Genomic DNA, 18,271 nt, shown 5'->3' with positions numbered 1-18,271 from the left:
TCTCAACCAGCTTCAAGAGGTAGTCACCTGGAATGCATTTCAATTAACAGGTGTGCCTTGTTAAAAGTTAATTTGTGGAATTTCTTTCCTTAATATGTTTTAGCCAATCAGTTGTGTTGTGACAAGGTATGGGTGGTATACAGAAGATAGCCCTATTTGGTAAAAGTTCATGTCCATATTATGGCAAGAACAGCTCAAATAAGCACAGAGAAACAACAGTCAATCAGTATTTTAAGACATAAAGGTCAGTCAATATGGAACATTTCAAGAACTTTGTCACAAAAATCATCAACTGCTATGGAAAGGAAGACCCAGAGTTAACTCTGCTGCAGAGGATAAATTCATTAGAGTTACCAGCCTAAGAAATTGCAGCCCAAATAAATGCTTCACAGAGTTCACAAAGTAACAGACACATCTCACCATCAACTGTTCAGAGGAGACTGCGTGAATCAGGCCTTCATGGTCAAATCGCTGCAAAGAAACCACACCAATAAGGAGAAAAGACTTGCTTGGGCCAAGAAACACGAGCACTGGACATTAGACCGGTGGAAATCTGTTCTTTGGTCGATTGAGTCCAAATGTGAGATTTTGGTTCCAACCGCCGTGTCTTTGTGAGACACAGAGTAGGTGAATGATGATCTCTGTATGTGTGGTTCCCACCGTGAAGCATGGAGGAGGAGGTGTGATGGTGCTTTGCTGGTGAAACTGTCTGTGATTTATTTAGAATTCAAGGCACACTTAACCAGCATGGCCACCACAGCATTCTGCAGCGATACGCCATCCCATCTGGTTTGCACTTAGTCCCACTATCATTTGTTTTTAAACAGGACAATGACCCAACACACCTCCAGGCTGTGTAAGGGCTATTTGACCAAGAAGGAGAGTGATGGAGTGCTGCATCAGATGACCTGGCCTCCACAATCTCTTGAGTTGGTTTGGGATGAGTTGGATTGCAGAGTTAAGGAAAATCAGCCAGAAAGTGCTCAACATATGTGGGAACTCCTTCAAGACTGTTGGAAAAGCATTCCAGGTGAAGCTGGTTGAGAGAATGCCAAGATTGTGCAAAGCTGTCATCAATGCCAACGGTGACTTCATTGAAGAATCTCCAATATAAAATATATTTTGATTTGTTAAACTTTTGTTTGGGTTACTACATGATTTCGTATGTGTTATTTAATAGTTTTGATGTATTCACTATTATTGTACAATCTTTTGACTGTTAGTGTACATTGGCCACAACCGAGGGGTGCAGTCTCCACTCCGTAGAGATAGGACCCCCCCCTCACGGAAAGTAGATCCGCACCCACGTTGTGAGATCTGGGAAGATGCCTCACCGTCCTCATCACCCATGGTGACACTCTGCATGTCCTCATCACCCATGGTGACACTCTGCATGTCCTCATCACCCATGGCAACACTCTGCATGTCCTCATCACCCATGGCAACACTCTGCATGTCCTCATCACCCATGGCAACACTCTGCATGTCCTCATCACCCATGGTGACACTCTGCATGTCCTCATCACCCATGGCAACACTCTGCATGTCCGCCACTGGACGAAACACGCTGCTAGTCTCTCATATATTATCTCATGAGGTGCCCAGCGCCACCCCGAGGACTGGGATGTTTTCATATCCAACACCCCGAGGACTGGGATGTTTTCGTATCCAACACCCTGAGGACTGGGATGTTTTTGTATCCAACACCCTGAGGACCGGGATGTTTTATCGATCCAACACCCCGAGGACTGGGATGTTTTTCAGATCCAACACCCCGAGGACTGGGATGTTTTTCATATCCAACACCCCGGGACTGGGATGTTTTTCATATCCAACACCCTGAGGACTAGGGATGTTTTTCATATCCAACACCCTGAGGACTGGGATGTTTTTCATATCCAACACCCCGAGGACTGGATGTTTTATCGATCCAACACCCCGAGGACTGGGATGTTTTATCGATCCAACCCCGACTGGGATGTTTTATCGATCCAACACCCGAGGACTGGGATGTTTTATCGATCCAACACCCCGAGGACTGGGATGTTTTATCGATCCAACACCCTGAGGACTGGGATGTTTTATCGATCCAACACCCTGAGGACTGGGATGTTTTATTGATCCAACACCCTGAGGACTGGGATGTTTTATCGATCCAACACCCTGAGGACTGGGATGTTTTATCAACACCCTGAGGACTGGGATGTTTTTCCCAACACCCCGAGGACTGGGATGTTTTATCGATCCAACACCCCGAGGACTGGGATGTTTTATCGATCCAACACCCCGAGGACTGGGATGTTTTATCGATCCAACACCCCGAGGACTGGGATGTTTTATCGATCCAACACCCCGAGGACCGTGTCTGATCGTGGTGAAGGAACGGTGCGTTCTGATGCCCGGCCCATACCAGGTTCGGGGACCCTGGCAACCGGTAACTTTGGCAACCCCATTGACCGAGCCACTTGAGAGCACTGTTGCCACAGTAAATATTTGGGGATGGAGAGCCCCGAGCCAAACAATCTTGTTGGCGAAACTGGCTCATCACAAATGTATCCGCCTGTCCCTCTCAGGAATCCTGAGAAGAGGCACTGTTTATTCAGAAGCACCGTGCTAGGAGTAGCCTCCTTGTTAGCCTCTTGATCGAAGTAGATCGGCACTCATTTGCTAATTCTTTATCAAGCACTCACTCGCTAAATCTCAATCACTCAGAGCCCATCCCAGCGGAGGAGAGAGAAGAGGGGCAGGAGGGGATGGTGAGAGTTTCTGCCTTTCCATTGGACCTGAGGGAGCTGCTGCCTAGCGTCAAGGTCTGGTCTGATTGGATGCTTGGACACCCCAACCAATGGAATCCTCCACCTTGCCGTATAGAGTAAGTACACACACACACAATGAGCTCTTTTTTTCCCTGTTTGTTGACTGGTTGGGTGGAATTGGCACTCAATTGCAAACGTAATAGACTTTTAATTTAAAAGATTCTGAGGCACACACTGACACACACACACACACACACACACACACACACACTCTCCTCTCTCTCCCCCTGTAGCTGTAGTCTTGATGTGTGGCGTAGCCTGGCAGACCTGTGTAATGCGTTGGCGCGTGTCGACCACGGCGAGGCGCCTCTGTACAAGGCAGACGGGGACGGAGGCGAGGGGGATGAGGAGCTCCGCCTGCTGCTATTGGAGGAGGACAGGCTACTGGCCGGCTTCGTCCCGCTGCTCGCTGCCCCACAGGAACCCTGCTACGTAGACTGCACTGGGGATACAGTGAGTTTATCCACCATACACACACTAACACACACTAACACACACTAACACACACACACACTAACACACACTAACACACACAATCACAAAACCGTATCAGTAGACCAATATTCTCTCCCTCTCCCCCCTTTCTCCCTCTCCCCCTTTTTTCCCTCTCCCCACCTTTCTCCCCCTTTTCTCCCTCTCCGCCCACACTCTCCCTCCCCCTTTTCTCCCTCTCCCCCTTTTCTCCCTCTCCCCCTTCTCTCCCTCTCCCCCTTCTCTCCTCTCTCCCCCCTTTTCTCCCTCCCCCCCTTTTCTCCCTCTCCCCCTAACACACACTAACACACACTCCCTCCCCCACACTTCACACACTCTCCCCCACACTTTCTCCACACTAACCCTTTCCCCTCTCCCCCTTCTCTCCCTCTCCCCCACAATCTCTCCCTCTCCCCCTTCTCTCCCTCTCCCCCTTCTCTCCCCCCCCTTTTCTCTCCCTCCCCCCCCTTTTCTCCCTCTCCCCCTCCCTCTACCCCTTTCCCCTCCCCTTTCTCCCTCTCCCCCTTCCCTCTCTCCCTCTCCCCCCTTCTCTCCCTCTCCCCCCCCTTCTCTCCCTCTCCCCCTTCTCTCCCTCTCCCCCCTTTCTCCCTCTCCCCCTTTTCTCCCTCTACCCCCTTCTCTCCCTCTACCCCCTTTTCTCTCCCTCTCCCCCTTTTCTCCCTCTCCCCCCTTTTCTCCCTCTCCACCCTTTTCTCCCTCTCCCCTTCTCCCTCTCCCCTTTTTCTCCCTCTCCACCTTTTTCTCCCTCTCCACCCTTCTCTCCCTCTACCCCCTTCTCTCCCTCTCCCCCTTTTTCTCCCTCTCCCCCTTTTTCTCCCTCTCCACCCTTTTCTCCCTCTCCCCCTTCTCTCCCTCTCCCCCCTTTCTCCCTCTACCCCCTTCTTCCCCCTCTCCCTCTCCTACCCTTCTCTCCCTCCCCCCTTTCTCCCTCTCCCCCTTTCTCCCTCTCCCCCTTTCTCCCTCTACCCCTTTCTCCCTCTCCCCCTTTCTCCCTCTCCCCCTTTCTCCCTCCCTCTCCCCCCCTTTTCTCCCTCTCCCCCCTTTTCTCCCTCTCCACCCTTTTCTCCCTCTCCACCCTTCTCTCCCTCTACCCCCCTTCTCTCCCTCTCCCCCTTCTCTCCCTCTCCCCCTTTCTCCCTCTACCCCCCTTCTCTCCCTCTACCCCCCTTCTCTCCCTCTCTCTAGGCGATAGCTGCAGACTGTAAAAGGGTAACAGTATTGAAGTATTTCCTGGAGGCTCTGTGTGGACAGGAAGAACCTCTCCTGGCTTTTAAAGGAGGGAAGTACGTCTCCATGGCAACCTCTCCCCAACCCGGTCGCCCCGGCGACGCACGCAGCAGACAGGACTCGCAGACAGAGAGAGAGGTGTGTCCGTCTCCTGTCCCCTGTGTGTCGCTGGCTTTTACCCAAACAACGGAAGTTAAACAGCTGATTCAACCGTGTTTTAATGCTGAACCTCACAACATTGATTTCCATGTCAATGGTCAGTTATCATATAGCAACTAGTCACCTTCATGAAGACCTTGGTTAGCTGAGTCGTGTGTGTGTGTGTGTGTGTGTGTAATTGTGTGTGTGTGTGTGTGTGATTGTGTGTGTCTCAGTTTTGTAATGTCCTTCTCTTCCGTTGCTGTGTCGCAGAGTGATGACGTCATCGTGGAGGCGGAGTCGTCTGTGTCGGACGGTGATGATGGCAGTGAGGATGACATCCGAGAGCTCCGGGCCAGACGCAGCGCCCTCACCAACAAACTGGCTGAGCAGCAGAAACGCAGGGACAAGATCCAGGTAACACACACTACACACACTACACTATATACACACTACACTATACACACACTACACTATATACACACAGGGACAAGATCCAGGTAACACTACACTACACACACTACACTATACACACACTACACTATATACACACACTACACTATATACACACAGGGACAAGATCCAGGTAACACTACACTACACACACTACACTATACACACACTACACTATATACACACACTACACTATATACACACACTACACTATATACACACACTACACTATATACACACACTACACTATATACACACACTACACACACACTATATACACACACTATATACACACACTACACTATATACACACTATACACACACTATATACACACACTATATACACACTACACTATATACACACACTACACTATATACACACTATACACACACTATATACACACTACACTATATACACACACTACACTATATACACACTATACACACACTATACACACACTATATACACACACTACACTATATACACACTATACACACACTATATACACACTATATACACACACACTATACACACACTATATACACACTACACTATATACACACACTACACTATATACACACACTACACTATATACACACACTACACTATATACACACTACACTATACACACACTACACTATACACACACTACACTATATACACACACTACACTATATACACACACTACACTATATACACACACTACACTATATACACACTATATACACACACTATATATACACACACTATATACACACACACTATATACACACACTACACTATATACACACTATACTACACTATATACACACTATATACACACACTACACACACACTACACTATACACACACTATATACACACACTACACTATATACACACTACACACACTATATACACACTATATACACACACTATATACACACACTACACTATATACACACTACATACACACACTACACTATATACACACTATATACACACACTACACTATATACACACTATATACACACACTACACTATATACACACACTACACTATATACACACTATATACACACACTACACTATACACACACTATACACACAGGGACAAGATACAGGTAACACACACTATACACACTATATACACATTATACACACACTATATACACACTGTATTCACACTATATACACACTATATACACACTATACACACACTATATACACACTATATACACACTATACACACACTATATACACACTATATACACAGGGACTAGATACAGGTAACACACACTATACACACACTATACACACTAGAAACACTATACACACACTACATGCACACTATATACACACACAGGGACAAGATACAGGTAACACACACTACACTAGAAACACACACTATATACACACTATATACACACACTACACTAGAAACACACACTATATACACACTATATACACACACTACACTATGTACACACACTACACTATACACACTATATACACACACTACACTATATACACACTATATACACACACTACACTATATACACACTATACACACACTACACTATATACACACACTACACTATATACACACTATATACACACACTACACTATATACACACTATATACACACACTACACTATACACACACTATACACACACAGGGACAAGATACAGGTAACACACTATATACACACTATACACACACTATATACACACTATACACACACTATATACACACTATATACACACAGGGACTAGATACAGGTAACACACACTATACACACTAGAAACACTATACACACACTATATACACACTATACACACTAGAAACACTATACACACACTATATACACACTATACACACTAGAAACACTATACACACACTATATACACACTAGAAACACTATACACACACTATATACACACTAGAAACACTATACACACACTATATACACACTAGAAACACTATACACACACTATACACACACTATATACACACAGGGACTAGATACAGGTAACACACACTATACACACTATATACACACTATATACACACTATACACACACTATATACACACAGGGACTAGATACTGGTAACACACACTATATACATTGACTCTGTACCGTAATACCCTGTATATAGCCTCCACATTGACTCTGTACCGTAATACCTTGTATATAGCCTCCACATTGACTCTGTACCGTAATACCCTGTATATAGCCTCCACATTGACTCTGTACCGTAATACCCTGTATATAGCCTCCACATTGACTCTGTACCATAACACCCTGTATATAGCCTCCACATTGACTCTGTACCGTAATACCCTGTATATAGTCTCCACATTGACTCTGTACCGGTTCCCCCTGTATATAGCCTCCACATTAACTCTGTACCGGTACCCCCTGTATATAGCCTCCACATTGACTCTGTACAGGTACCCCCTGTATATAGCCTCCACATTAACTCTGTACCGTAACACCCTGTATATAGCCTCCACATTGACTCTGTACACCCCCTGTATATAGCTCCACATGACTCTGTACCGGTACCCCTGTATATAGTCTCCACATTGACTCTGTACTGTAACACCCTGTATATAGCCTCCACATTGACTCTGTACCGTAATACCCCCTGTATATAGCCTCCACATTGACTCTGTACCGTAATACCTTGTATATAGCCTCCACATTGACTCTGTACCGTAATACCCTGTATATAGCCTCCACATTGACTCTGTACCGTAATACCCTGTATATAGCCTCCACATTGACTCTGTACCGTAATACCCTGTATATAGCCTCCACATTGACTCTGTACCATAACACCCTGTATATAGCCTCCACATTGACTCTGTACCATAATACCCTGTATATAGTCTCCACATTGACTCTGTACCGGTTCCCCCTGTATATAGCCTCCACATTAACTCTGTACCGGTACCCCCTGTATATAGCCTCCACATTGACTCTGTACAGGTACCCCCTGTATATAGCCTCCACATTAACTCTGTACCGTAACACCCTGTATATAGCCTCCACATTGACTCTGTACCGGTACCCCCTGTATATAGCCTCCACATTGACTCTGTACCGGTACCCCCTGTATATAGTCTCCACATTGACTCTGTACTGTAACACCCTGTATATAGCCTCCACATTGACTCTGTACCGTAATACCTTGTATATAGCCTCCACATTGACTCTGTACCGTAATACCCTGTATATAGCCTCCACATTGACTCTGTACCGTAATACCCTGTATATAGCCTCCACATTGACTCTGTACCATAACACCCTGTATATAGCCTCCACATTAACTCTGTACCGGTACCCCCTGTATATAGCCTCCACATTGACTCTGTACAGGTACCCCTGTATATAGCCTCCACATTGACTCTGTACCGGTACCCCCTGTATATAGCCTCCACATTGACTCTGTACAGGTACCCCCTGTATATAGCCTCCACATTGACTCTGTACCGGTACCCCCTGTATATAGCCTCCACATTGACTCTGTACCGGTACCCCCTGTATATAGTCTCCACATTGACTCTGTACCGGTACCCCCTGTATATAGCCTCCACATTGACTCTGTACCGGTACCCCCTGTATATAGCCTCCACATTGACTCTGTACCGGTACCTCCTGTATATAGCCTCCACATTGACTCTGTACCGGTACCTCCTGTATATAGTCTCCACATTGACTCTGTACCGATTACCCCCTGTATATAGCCTCCACATTGACTCTGTACCGGTACCCCCTGTATATAGCCTCCACATTGACTCTGTACCGGTACCCCCTGTATATAGTCTCACTATTGTTATTTCACTGCTGCTCTTTAATTACTTGTAAAATAGAATAAGAAATAAAAGTAACATTTTTTTACCTGCATTGTTGGTTAGGGGCTCATAAGTAAGCATTTCACTGTGAGGTCTACTACACCTGTTGTATTCAGCATGTCACTGTAAGGTCTACTACACCTGTTGTATTCAGCATTTCACTGTAAGGTCTACTACACCTGTTGTATTCAGCATTTCACTGTGAGGTCTACTACACCTGTTGTATTCAGCATTTCACTGTAAGGTCTACTACACCTGTTGTATTCAGCATTTCACTGTAAGGTCTACTACACCTGTTGTATTCAGCATTTCACTGTAAGGTCTACTACACCTGTTGTATTCAGCATTTCACTGTAAGGTCTACTACACCTGTTGTATTCAGCATTTCACTGTAAGGTCTACTACACCTGTTGTATTCGGGCGCACGTGACAAATAAACTTTGATTTGATTTTGATTTGTAACGTGTGTGTGTGTGTGTGCGTGTGTTCCCTCCGTCCAGGCGGTGTTACAGACGTGTGGTCAGTTGGAGTTAGAGATCCGTCCTCTTTTCCTGGTCCCCGACACCAACGGTTTCATCGACCACCTCACCGGCCTCAAGACGCTGCTTCAGTCTGGGACCTACATTGTGGTGGTGCCCCTCATAGGTAACTACCACACACTAACAAACATACAGTGAATTCATCGACCGCCTCACCAAAACACTTCAGAAAGTATTCACACCCCTTGGGGCAAACACAACACATCACTGAGTACCACTCTTCATATTTTCAAGCATGGTGGTGGCTGCATCATGTTATGGGTATGCTTGTCATTGGCAAGGACTAGGGAGTTTGTTTTTTAGGATAAAAAAAACAGAATAGAGCTAAGCACAGGCAAAATCCTAGAGGAAACCCTGGTTCAGTCTGACTTCCAACAGACACTGAGAGACATTCACCTTACATCAGGACAATAACCTCAAACAGAAGGCCAAATATACACTGGGCGGCAGGGTAGCCGAGTGGTTAGAGTGTAGGGGCGGTAGGTAGCCTAGTGGTTAGAGTGTAGGGGCGGCAGGTAGCCTAGTGGTTAGAGTGTAGGGGCGGCAGGTAGCCTAGTGGTTAGAGTGTAGGGGGCAGGTAGCCTAGTGGTTAGAGGTAGCCTAGTGGTTAGGTGTAGGGGCGGCAGGGTAGCCTAGTGGTTAGAGTGTAGGGGCGGTAGGTAGCCTAGTGGTTAGAGTGTAGGGGCGGCAGGTAGCCTAGTGGTTAGAGTGTAGGGGCGGCAGGGTAGCCTAGTGGTTAGAGTGTAGGGGGCAGGTAGTCTAGTGGTTAGAGTGTAGGGGAGGCAGGTAACCTAGTGGTTAGAGTATAGGGGCGGCAGGTAGCCTAGTGGTTAGAGTGTGGGGCGGCAGGTAGCCTAGTGGTTAGAGTGTAGGGGGCAGCAGGGGTAGCCTAGTGGTTAGAGTGTAGGGGGCAGGTAGCCTAGTGGTAGTCTAGTGGTTAGAGTGGTTAGGGGGGCGGCAGGTAACCTAGTGGTTAGAGTATAGGGGCGGCAGGTAGCCTAGTGGTTAGAGTGTGGGGGCGGCAGGGTTAGCCTAGTGGTTAGAGTATAGGGGCGGCAGGTAGCCTAGTGGTTAGAGTGTAGGGGCGGCAGGTAGCCTAGTGGTTAGAGTGTAGGGGCGGCAGGTAGCCTAGTGGTTAGAGTGTAGGGGCGGCAGGTAGCCTAGTGGTTAGAGTGTAGGGGCGGCAGGTAGCCTAGTGGTTAGAGTGTAGGGGCGGCAGGTAGCCTAGTGGTTAGAGTGTAGGGGCGGCAGGTAGCCTAGTGGTTAGAGTGTAGGGGCGGCAGGTAGCCTAGTGGTTAGAGTGTAGGGGCGGCAGGGTAGCCTAGTGGTTAGAGTGTAGGGGAGGCAGGTAACCTAGTGGTTAGAGTATAGGGGCGGCAGGTAGCCTAGTGGTTAGAGTGTGGTTAGGGGGGCAGGTAGCCTAGTGGTTAGAGTGTAGGGGCGGCAGGTAGCCTAGTGGTTAGAGTGTAGGGGCGGCAGGTAGCCTAGTGGTTAGAGTGTAGGGGCGGCAGGTAGCCTAGTGGTTAGAGTGTAGGGGCGGCAGGTAGCCAACAACCAACTTGACAGAGCTTTTAGAATTTTTAAAAGAATAAGTGCAAATATTGTACAATCCAGGTGTGCAAAGCTCTTAGAGACTTACCCAGAAAGACTCAAAGCTGTAATCGCTGCCAAAGGTGATTCTAACATGTATTGAATACTTACAGTACCAGTCAAAAGTTTGGACACATCTACTCATTCAAGGGTTTTTCTTTATTTTTACTATTTTCTACATTGTAGAATAATAGTTTAGACATCAAATGCATTCCAGGTGACTACCTCATGAAGCTGGTTGAGAGAATGCCAAGTGTGTGCAAAGCTGTCATCAAGGCAAAGGGTGGCTACTTTGAAGAATCTCAAATATAAAATATAAAAATATAAATATAAAATATATTTTTTATAAAATACACTTTTTTTTGGTTACTACATGATTCCATATGTGTTTTTCATAGTTTGTCTCCAGTATTATTTATTGTGTGTAGATGGGTGAGATAATTATTATTTTTAATAAATGTTTAATTCAGGCTGTAACTCAACATATAATGTGGAATAGCCTATCCTACCCTAGCCTATCCTACTCTACCCTATCCTACTCTACCCTAGCCTAGCCTATCCTACTCTACCCTATCCTATTCTACCCTAGCCTACCCTATCCTACTCTACCCTAGCCTATTCTACTCTACCCTATCCTACTCTACCCTAGCCTATCCTACTCTACCCTACCCTATCCTACTCTACCCTATCCTACCCTATCCTACTCTACCCTAGCCTACTCTAGCCTATCCTATCCTACTCTAGCCTATCCTACTCTACCCTAGCCTATCCTACTCTACCCTAGCCTATCCTGCTCTACCCTAGCCTATCCTACTCTACCCTATCCTACTCTACCCTAGCCTATCCTACTCTACCCTAGCCTATTCTACTCTACCCTAGCCCATCCTACTCTACCCTAGCCTATCCTACTCTACCCTAGCCTATCCTACTCTACCCTAGCCTATCCTACTCTAGCCTACCCCATCCTACTCTACCCTAGCCTATCAAATCAAATCAAATTTATTTATATAGCCCTTCGTACATCAGCTGATATCTCAAAGTGCTGTACAGAAACCCAGCCTAAAACCCCAAACAGCAAGCAATGCAGGTGTAGAAGCACGGTGGCTAGGAAAAACTCCCTAGAAAGGCCAAAACCTAGGAAGAAACCTAGAGAGGAACCAGGCTATGTGGGGTGGCCAGTCCTCTTCTGGCTGTGCCGGGTGGAGATTATAACAGAACATGGCCAAGATGTTCAAATGTTCATAAATGACCAGCATGGTCGTATAATAATAAGGCAGAACTCTCACACTACTCTACCCTAGCCTATCCTACTCTACCCTAGCCTATCCTACTCTACCCTAGCCGATCCTACCCTATTCTACCCTAGCCTATCCTACTCTACCCTACCCTATCCCACCCTACTCTACTCTACCCTATCCCACCCTACTCTACCCTACCCTACCCTAGCCTACCCTAGCCTGGCCGACTCTACCCTAGCCTGGCCGACTCTACCCTAGCCTATCCTACTCTACCCTAGCCTAGCCTGGCTGACTCTACCCTAGCCTATGCTACTCTACCCTAGCCTATCCTACTCTACCCTATCCTACTCTACCCTAGCCTATCCTACTCTACCCTAGCCTACCCTATTCTACTCTAGCCTATCCCCTACTCTACCCTAGCCAAGCCGACCCGAGCCTAGACGACCCTAGCCTAACCGACCCTACCCAAGCCTGGCTGACTCTACCCTATCCTACTCTACCCTAGCCTATCCTACTCTACCCTATCCTACTCCACCCTACCCTATCCGACTCTACCCTAGCCAAACCGACCCGAGCCTAGACGACCCTAGCCGACTCTACCCAAGCCTGGCCGACTCGATCCTACTCTACTCTAGCCTATCCTACTCTACCCTAGCCTACCCCACTTTACTCTACCCTATCCTACTCTAACCTACTCTGGCCTATCCGACCCTACCCTAGCCTGGCCGACCCTACCCAAGCCTGGCCGACCCTACCCAAGCCTGGCCGACCCTACCCAAGCCTGGCCGACCCTACCCAAGCCGACCCTACCCTACCCAAGCCTGGCCGACCCTACCCTACCCAAGCCGACCCTACCCAAGCCTGGCCGACCCCATCCTACCGAAGCCTACCGTGCCCTAGCCAAGCCTGGCCGACCCTATCCTACCCAAGCCTGGCCGACCCTACCCAAGCCTGGCCGACCCTATCCTACCCAAGCCTACCCTTCCCTAGCCAAGCCTGGCCGACCCTATCCTACCCAAGCCTACCCTGCCCTAGCCTAGCCTGATTGCTTCTGCCAAACGATTATTTTACAACTTTTACAACTTTTCTGAGTAATGTTGACTGTTTATTTCCCTTTTTGTTTGTCTATTCCACTTGCTTTGGCAATGTAAAAATGTGTTTCCCGAGCAGAGAGTGAGAGAGATAGTTAGGCAGCCATCAATATCAGATTTTTAGGAGTTAGGGGAATGTTTAGTTCTGACTGTAGATGTCTTTGCACTCTTCTCTCTCTCTCTTCTCTCTCTCTTCTCTCCTTCCTCTTCTCTCTCTTCTCTCTCCTTCCTCATTTCTCTCCCCCTCCTCTTCTCTCTCCTTCCTCATTTCTCTCTTCTCTCCTCCTCCTCTTCTCTCTCCCTTCCTCATTTCTCTCTTCTCTCTCCTTCCTCATTTCTCTCTTCTCTCCCCCTCCTTCCTCTTCTCTCTCCCTTCCTCATTTCTCTCTTCTCTCCCCCTCCTTCTCTCTCCTTCCTCTTCTCTCTCTCCTTCCTCTTCTCTCTCCTCTCTCCCTTCCTCATTTCTCTCTTCTCTCCCCCTCCTTCTCTCTCCTTCCTCTTCTCTCTCCCTCTTCTCTCTCTCTTCCTCATTTCTCTCTTCTCTCTCCTTCCTCTTCTCTCTCCCTTCCTCATTTCTCCCTCTTCTCTCTCTCTCCCTTCCTCATTTCTCTCCTCTCCCCCTCTCTCCTTCCTCATTTCTCCTTCTTCTCTCTCTTCTCTCTCTCTCCCTTCCTCATTTCTCTCCTCTCCCCCTCTCTCCTTCCTCATTTCTCCCTCTTCTCTCTCTTCTCTCTCTCTCCCTTCCTCATTTCTCTCTTCTCTGCCCCTCCCTTCCTCATTTCTCTCTTCTCTCCCCCTCCTTCTCTCCCCTTCCTCATTTCTCTCTCTTCTCTCCCCCTCCTCTCTCCTTCCTCATTGCTCCCTGTTCTCTCCCTCCCCTCCTCCAGTGATAACAGAGTTGGATGGTCTGGCAAAGGGGCAGGAGAGCTGCGATGGCTCTGGCAGTGGGCGTGGTGGCAGTGGTTGTCGTGGAAACACCGGTGGTGGTGGACCGACCCACGCCCGGTCGGTCCAGGAGAAGGCTAAGGTTGCCGTGGCGTTTCTAGAGCGAGGGTTCGAGGCCAGGGAGCCCTGTCTCAGAGCGCTGACCAGCAGAGGAAGTCAACTAGAGTCTATCGCCTTCCGCAGCGAAGACACCTCCGGACAACAGGTGTGTGTGTGAATTAGAGTTTGGAGCAGTCTTCCACTGCAAGTCAATGCTATTTCATCCAATTCCGGAAAGTCATTGAAATTCAGCTTTAGATTTACCGGTCTCTCCCCCCCTCCAGGGAAACAATGATGATGTCATCTTGTCCTGCTGTCTCCACTACTGCAAAGATGAGGCTAAAAGCTTGATGCCTGCACAGACAAGTAGCTGTCTCCTTCCACCAACACACTCATGCATGTGTTGCACAATCTGTCTATACTATAGTTATTCTACCTTTACTCCCTCCTCCCCTCCCCTCCGTCTCTCATACCTCCCACCTCCATCTCCCCTCCTCCATGTCTCATATCTCCCCTCCTCCCTCCGTCTGTCATACCTCCCCTCCTCCCCTCCGTCTCTCATACCTCCCCTCCTCCCCTCATACCTCCCCTCCTCCCTCCGTCTCTCATATCTACCCTTCGTCTCTCATACCACCCTCCTCCCTCCGTCTCTCATATCTCACCTCCTCCCTCCGTCTCTCATACCTCCCCTCCTCCCTCCGTCTCTCATACCTTCCCTCCTTCCTTCGTCTCCCCTCCTCCCTCCGTCTCTCATACCTCCCCTCCTCCCTCTGTCTCTCATACCTCCCCTCCTCCCTCCGTCTCTCATACCGTCTCCCCTCCCTTCCCTCCTCCCTCTGTCTCCCCTCCCTTCCCTCCTCCCTCTGTCTCTCTTATCTCCCCTCCTCTCTCTTCTTTCCTCTCTCCCAGACGGTCCAGTGCGTTTGCGTCGGGAGGTGGTTCTCCTGACAGATGACCGTAACCTGCGGGTCAAAGCCCTGACCAGGAATGTGCCGGTCAGGGACATTCCTGCCTTCCTCACCTGGGCCAAAGTGGGCTGAACCGGGTCACACACAGACCACGCCCAGAGCACCCAGACAACCAATCAACTGCTGATAACCGCTGGCCACCTCCCACACCACCTTGGAGTGGAGAAGGAGAATATATGCTAATGCAGAAGAGAAGACTGTTGGGGGGAGAGAGACGAAGGAGAAACTCTTTTTTTTTTTGGTGGAAAAAAAGGGGGGGGGGTTTTGGAGGAGTGGAATGAGTTGAATTGTCTGAGAGCTTTTTTCTCCTCTCGTTGTGGTGAGGTGTGTGTGTTAATAACTGCTTCTCTCAGAGGGAAGGAGGAGGGAGGACAGGAGCAGAGAGAGATGCAGGAAGAACTGTAGAAGAGAGAGAGGGGAGAAGAGGTGTGTGTTATTATCTGGCTTCTCCATTCCAGCCGTGCGCCCTTCATAACTTCTGCAGTGTGTTCACAAGGCCAGCAGCAGTATTTATCTCTGTGGAAACGACAGAGCAGAGAAGGAATAGAGAGAGAGAGAGAGGTTAGGGCTGAGGAGGAAGGCCGTAGCCTGACTGAAGACTTATCACTGGCTGTGTGATTTGTAACCCCAGAGCAGCACAGAGAGAGGCCCTGTAGTGGCAAGGAGGGAGGCTGTGGTGATGGGTTACCAGGTTCTGCTGTATTAGATAGGGGATTGGTACCCCCACCTTAATCTCCTTGACGCTGAGCCACACGCTCAGCCTCGGATGGCCAGGATGTGGTTTGCATCCCAGTTGCCCAGCAACAGTGTTGGTGATGTTGGTACCCCCAGCAGCTTGATGGTGACGGAGTCATTTCCAAGTTGGGGTTTCTATAAAAGAGCAGCTTTAAAAAATGTTTTAAAAAGACGCAGAAAACAGACCTTTTCTGATTTAGCATTGTGGATGTGAGGTGTGTTTTAGTAGGTGTCCATTGTGTGTGTGTGTGTAATGTTTATGCTCTACAGAAGAGCTCGTCCATCTGATTACCGTTTTGGTTTGTTTTTAAGTTTTTTTTAACAAGTCAAATAAGATTTGAATGTTTTATTTCATCATATATTTAGTTTGTTTCTCTTGGGTTTTTACCACCAACAGCTTGTTCAGCTTCTATTCATTTTTATTCACATTGAGTATAGAACTCTGCTGATCTGAGTGAACATATCTAACTGGCTAGATATGTTCAGTAACGTGTGTGTGTGTGTGTGTGTGTGTGTGTGTGTGTGTGTGTGTGTGTGTGTGCGCGTGCGTAACAGGATTTCTCGTTACTGGTAATTGGCAGATTTTTCCCCACTCCCTAAAAAAGTAAAACAAGGTAAGGCGATAAATACAATTTGCCAAATTGTCCGGAAGAATCCCATTTGCAAAAGATTGCTTTTGTTGTTGTTGTTGGAAATACATTTATCCGGTCCTGCTTATCGGCCTGTAGGTAAATGTGCATAATTAAGTGGAATTAAATTGTCGCGTTCCTTTTTCCCCAGTCGTCCCATCTTCCCACGGCATACAGAGCTGCTGCTGCTGAGACTCTGGTTCAGCTCGTTGCTGGACTGAAGAGCACTTTTATAAGCCCAGTTATTATTACGCAACAATTCTAAATGCAATCGCGTGTTAACAGTTTTGATTGCCACGATTAAAAAAATTAATAAATAACTACTATTTTTATTTCTCAACTGGTATGCCTTTATTGAAGTGCGCCTCCAATTTGAGTGCATATGCAACGGTAAGCAGTCTATCAGCGCCTCACCCACCACCTGGCAATGTGAGCAGGAGGCATTATGCATTTTGAAAACAGTGCTTTCAGAAAGTATTCACACCACTTGACTTTTTCCACATTTTGTTCTTAAAAGACTGAATATAAAATGGATTTGATTTTGTGTCACTGATCTACACACAATACCCCATAATGACATCACAATACCCCATAATGACATCACAATACCCCATAATGACAAGGTGGAATGATGTTTTTAGAAATGAACTAAAAATGAAAGGCTGAAATGTCTTGAGTCAATAAGTATTCAAACCCTTTTGTTATGGCCTAAATAAGTGCTTAACAAGTCACATGGACCGACTGTGCAATAATGTTCAACATGATTTTTAAATGACTAAATGACTCATTTCAAGCACAGATTCAACCAGGGAGGTTTTCCAACGGTTCTCAAAGAAAGGCACCTTTTGGTAAAAAACAAAAAAAGCAGACATTGAATATCCCTTTGAGCATGGTGAAGTTATTAATTACACTCTGGATGGTGTATCAATAAACCCAGTCACTACAAAGATACAGGCGTCCTTCCTAACTCAGTTGCCGGAGAGGAAAGAAACCGCTCAGGAATTTCACCATGAGGCCAATGGTGATTTTAAAATGGTTACAAGGTTTAATGGCTGAGATAGATAACTAAGGATGGGTCAACAACATTGTAGTTACTCCACAATACTAACCTAATTGACAGAGTGAAAACTATTCCAAAACATCCCATCCTGTTTGCAATAAGGCACTAAAGTAATACTGCAAAAAAAAATGGTGAAGAATTTAACTTTTTTGACCTTAATATAAAGTGTTATAAAATACTTATTACTCACTACCACATATTTTCTCTTCCCCCTCTTTGGTGGCTTTTTTTTGGGGGATAAAAAGACAGAGTAGAGCTAAGCACAGGAAAATCCTAGAGGAAAACTTGGTTCAGTCTGCTTTCCACCAGACACTGGGAGATGAATTCACCTTTCAGCAGGACAATAACCTAAAACATACACACTAGAATTGCTTACCTAGACAACATTAGATGTTCCTTACTGGCCGAGTTAGATTTAATTCCAATTTAAGTAAAAACTATGGCAAGACTTGGAAATGGCTGTCTAGCA

General features: G+C 47.0%; 1 protein-coding gene across 2 annotated transcripts in view; it reads left to right on the top strand.

The window, feature by feature from the left end:
- The window catches only part of smg6 (SMG6 nonsense mediated mRNA decay factor), a 42,997-nt gene extending 25,915 nt beyond the window's left edge, over positions 1-17,082 (top strand). Inside the window, exons 13-21 of one of the 2 annotated variants that reach the window (XR_006080350.1) lie at positions 2,713-2,872; positions 3,050-3,269; positions 4,494-4,673; positions 4,947-5,090; positions 9,469-9,613; positions 14,314-14,576; positions 14,695-14,776; positions 15,320-16,727; positions 16,894-17,082. Coding sequence is in view for 1 of the 2 variants with exons in the window: in XM_042309088.1 (XP_042165022.1) it covers positions 2,713-2,872; positions 3,050-3,269; positions 4,494-4,673; positions 4,947-5,090; positions 9,469-9,613; positions 14,314-14,576; positions 14,695-14,776; positions 15,320-15,450 (1,325 nt within the window). In the remaining variant the exon portion in view is untranslated. Of the gene's footprint in view, positions 1-2,712; positions 2,873-3,049; positions 3,270-4,493; positions 4,674-4,946; positions 5,091-9,468; positions 9,614-14,313; positions 14,577-14,694; positions 14,777-15,319 lie in introns of both variants that reach the window. The other variant, XM_042309088.1, reaches the window with a different exon arrangement.
- Positions 17,083-18,271: the final 1,189 nt, after the last annotated feature.

Source organism: Oncorhynchus tshawytscha, linkage group LG30 (assembly GCF_018296145.1).
Source record: "Oncorhynchus tshawytscha isolate Ot180627B linkage group LG30, Otsh_v2.0, whole genome shotgun sequence".
Classification (NCBI taxonomy): Eukaryota; Metazoa; Chordata; class Actinopteri; order Salmoniformes; family Salmonidae; genus Oncorhynchus; species Oncorhynchus tshawytscha.
This window is presented reverse-complemented; position numbering and strand designations above follow the sequence as displayed.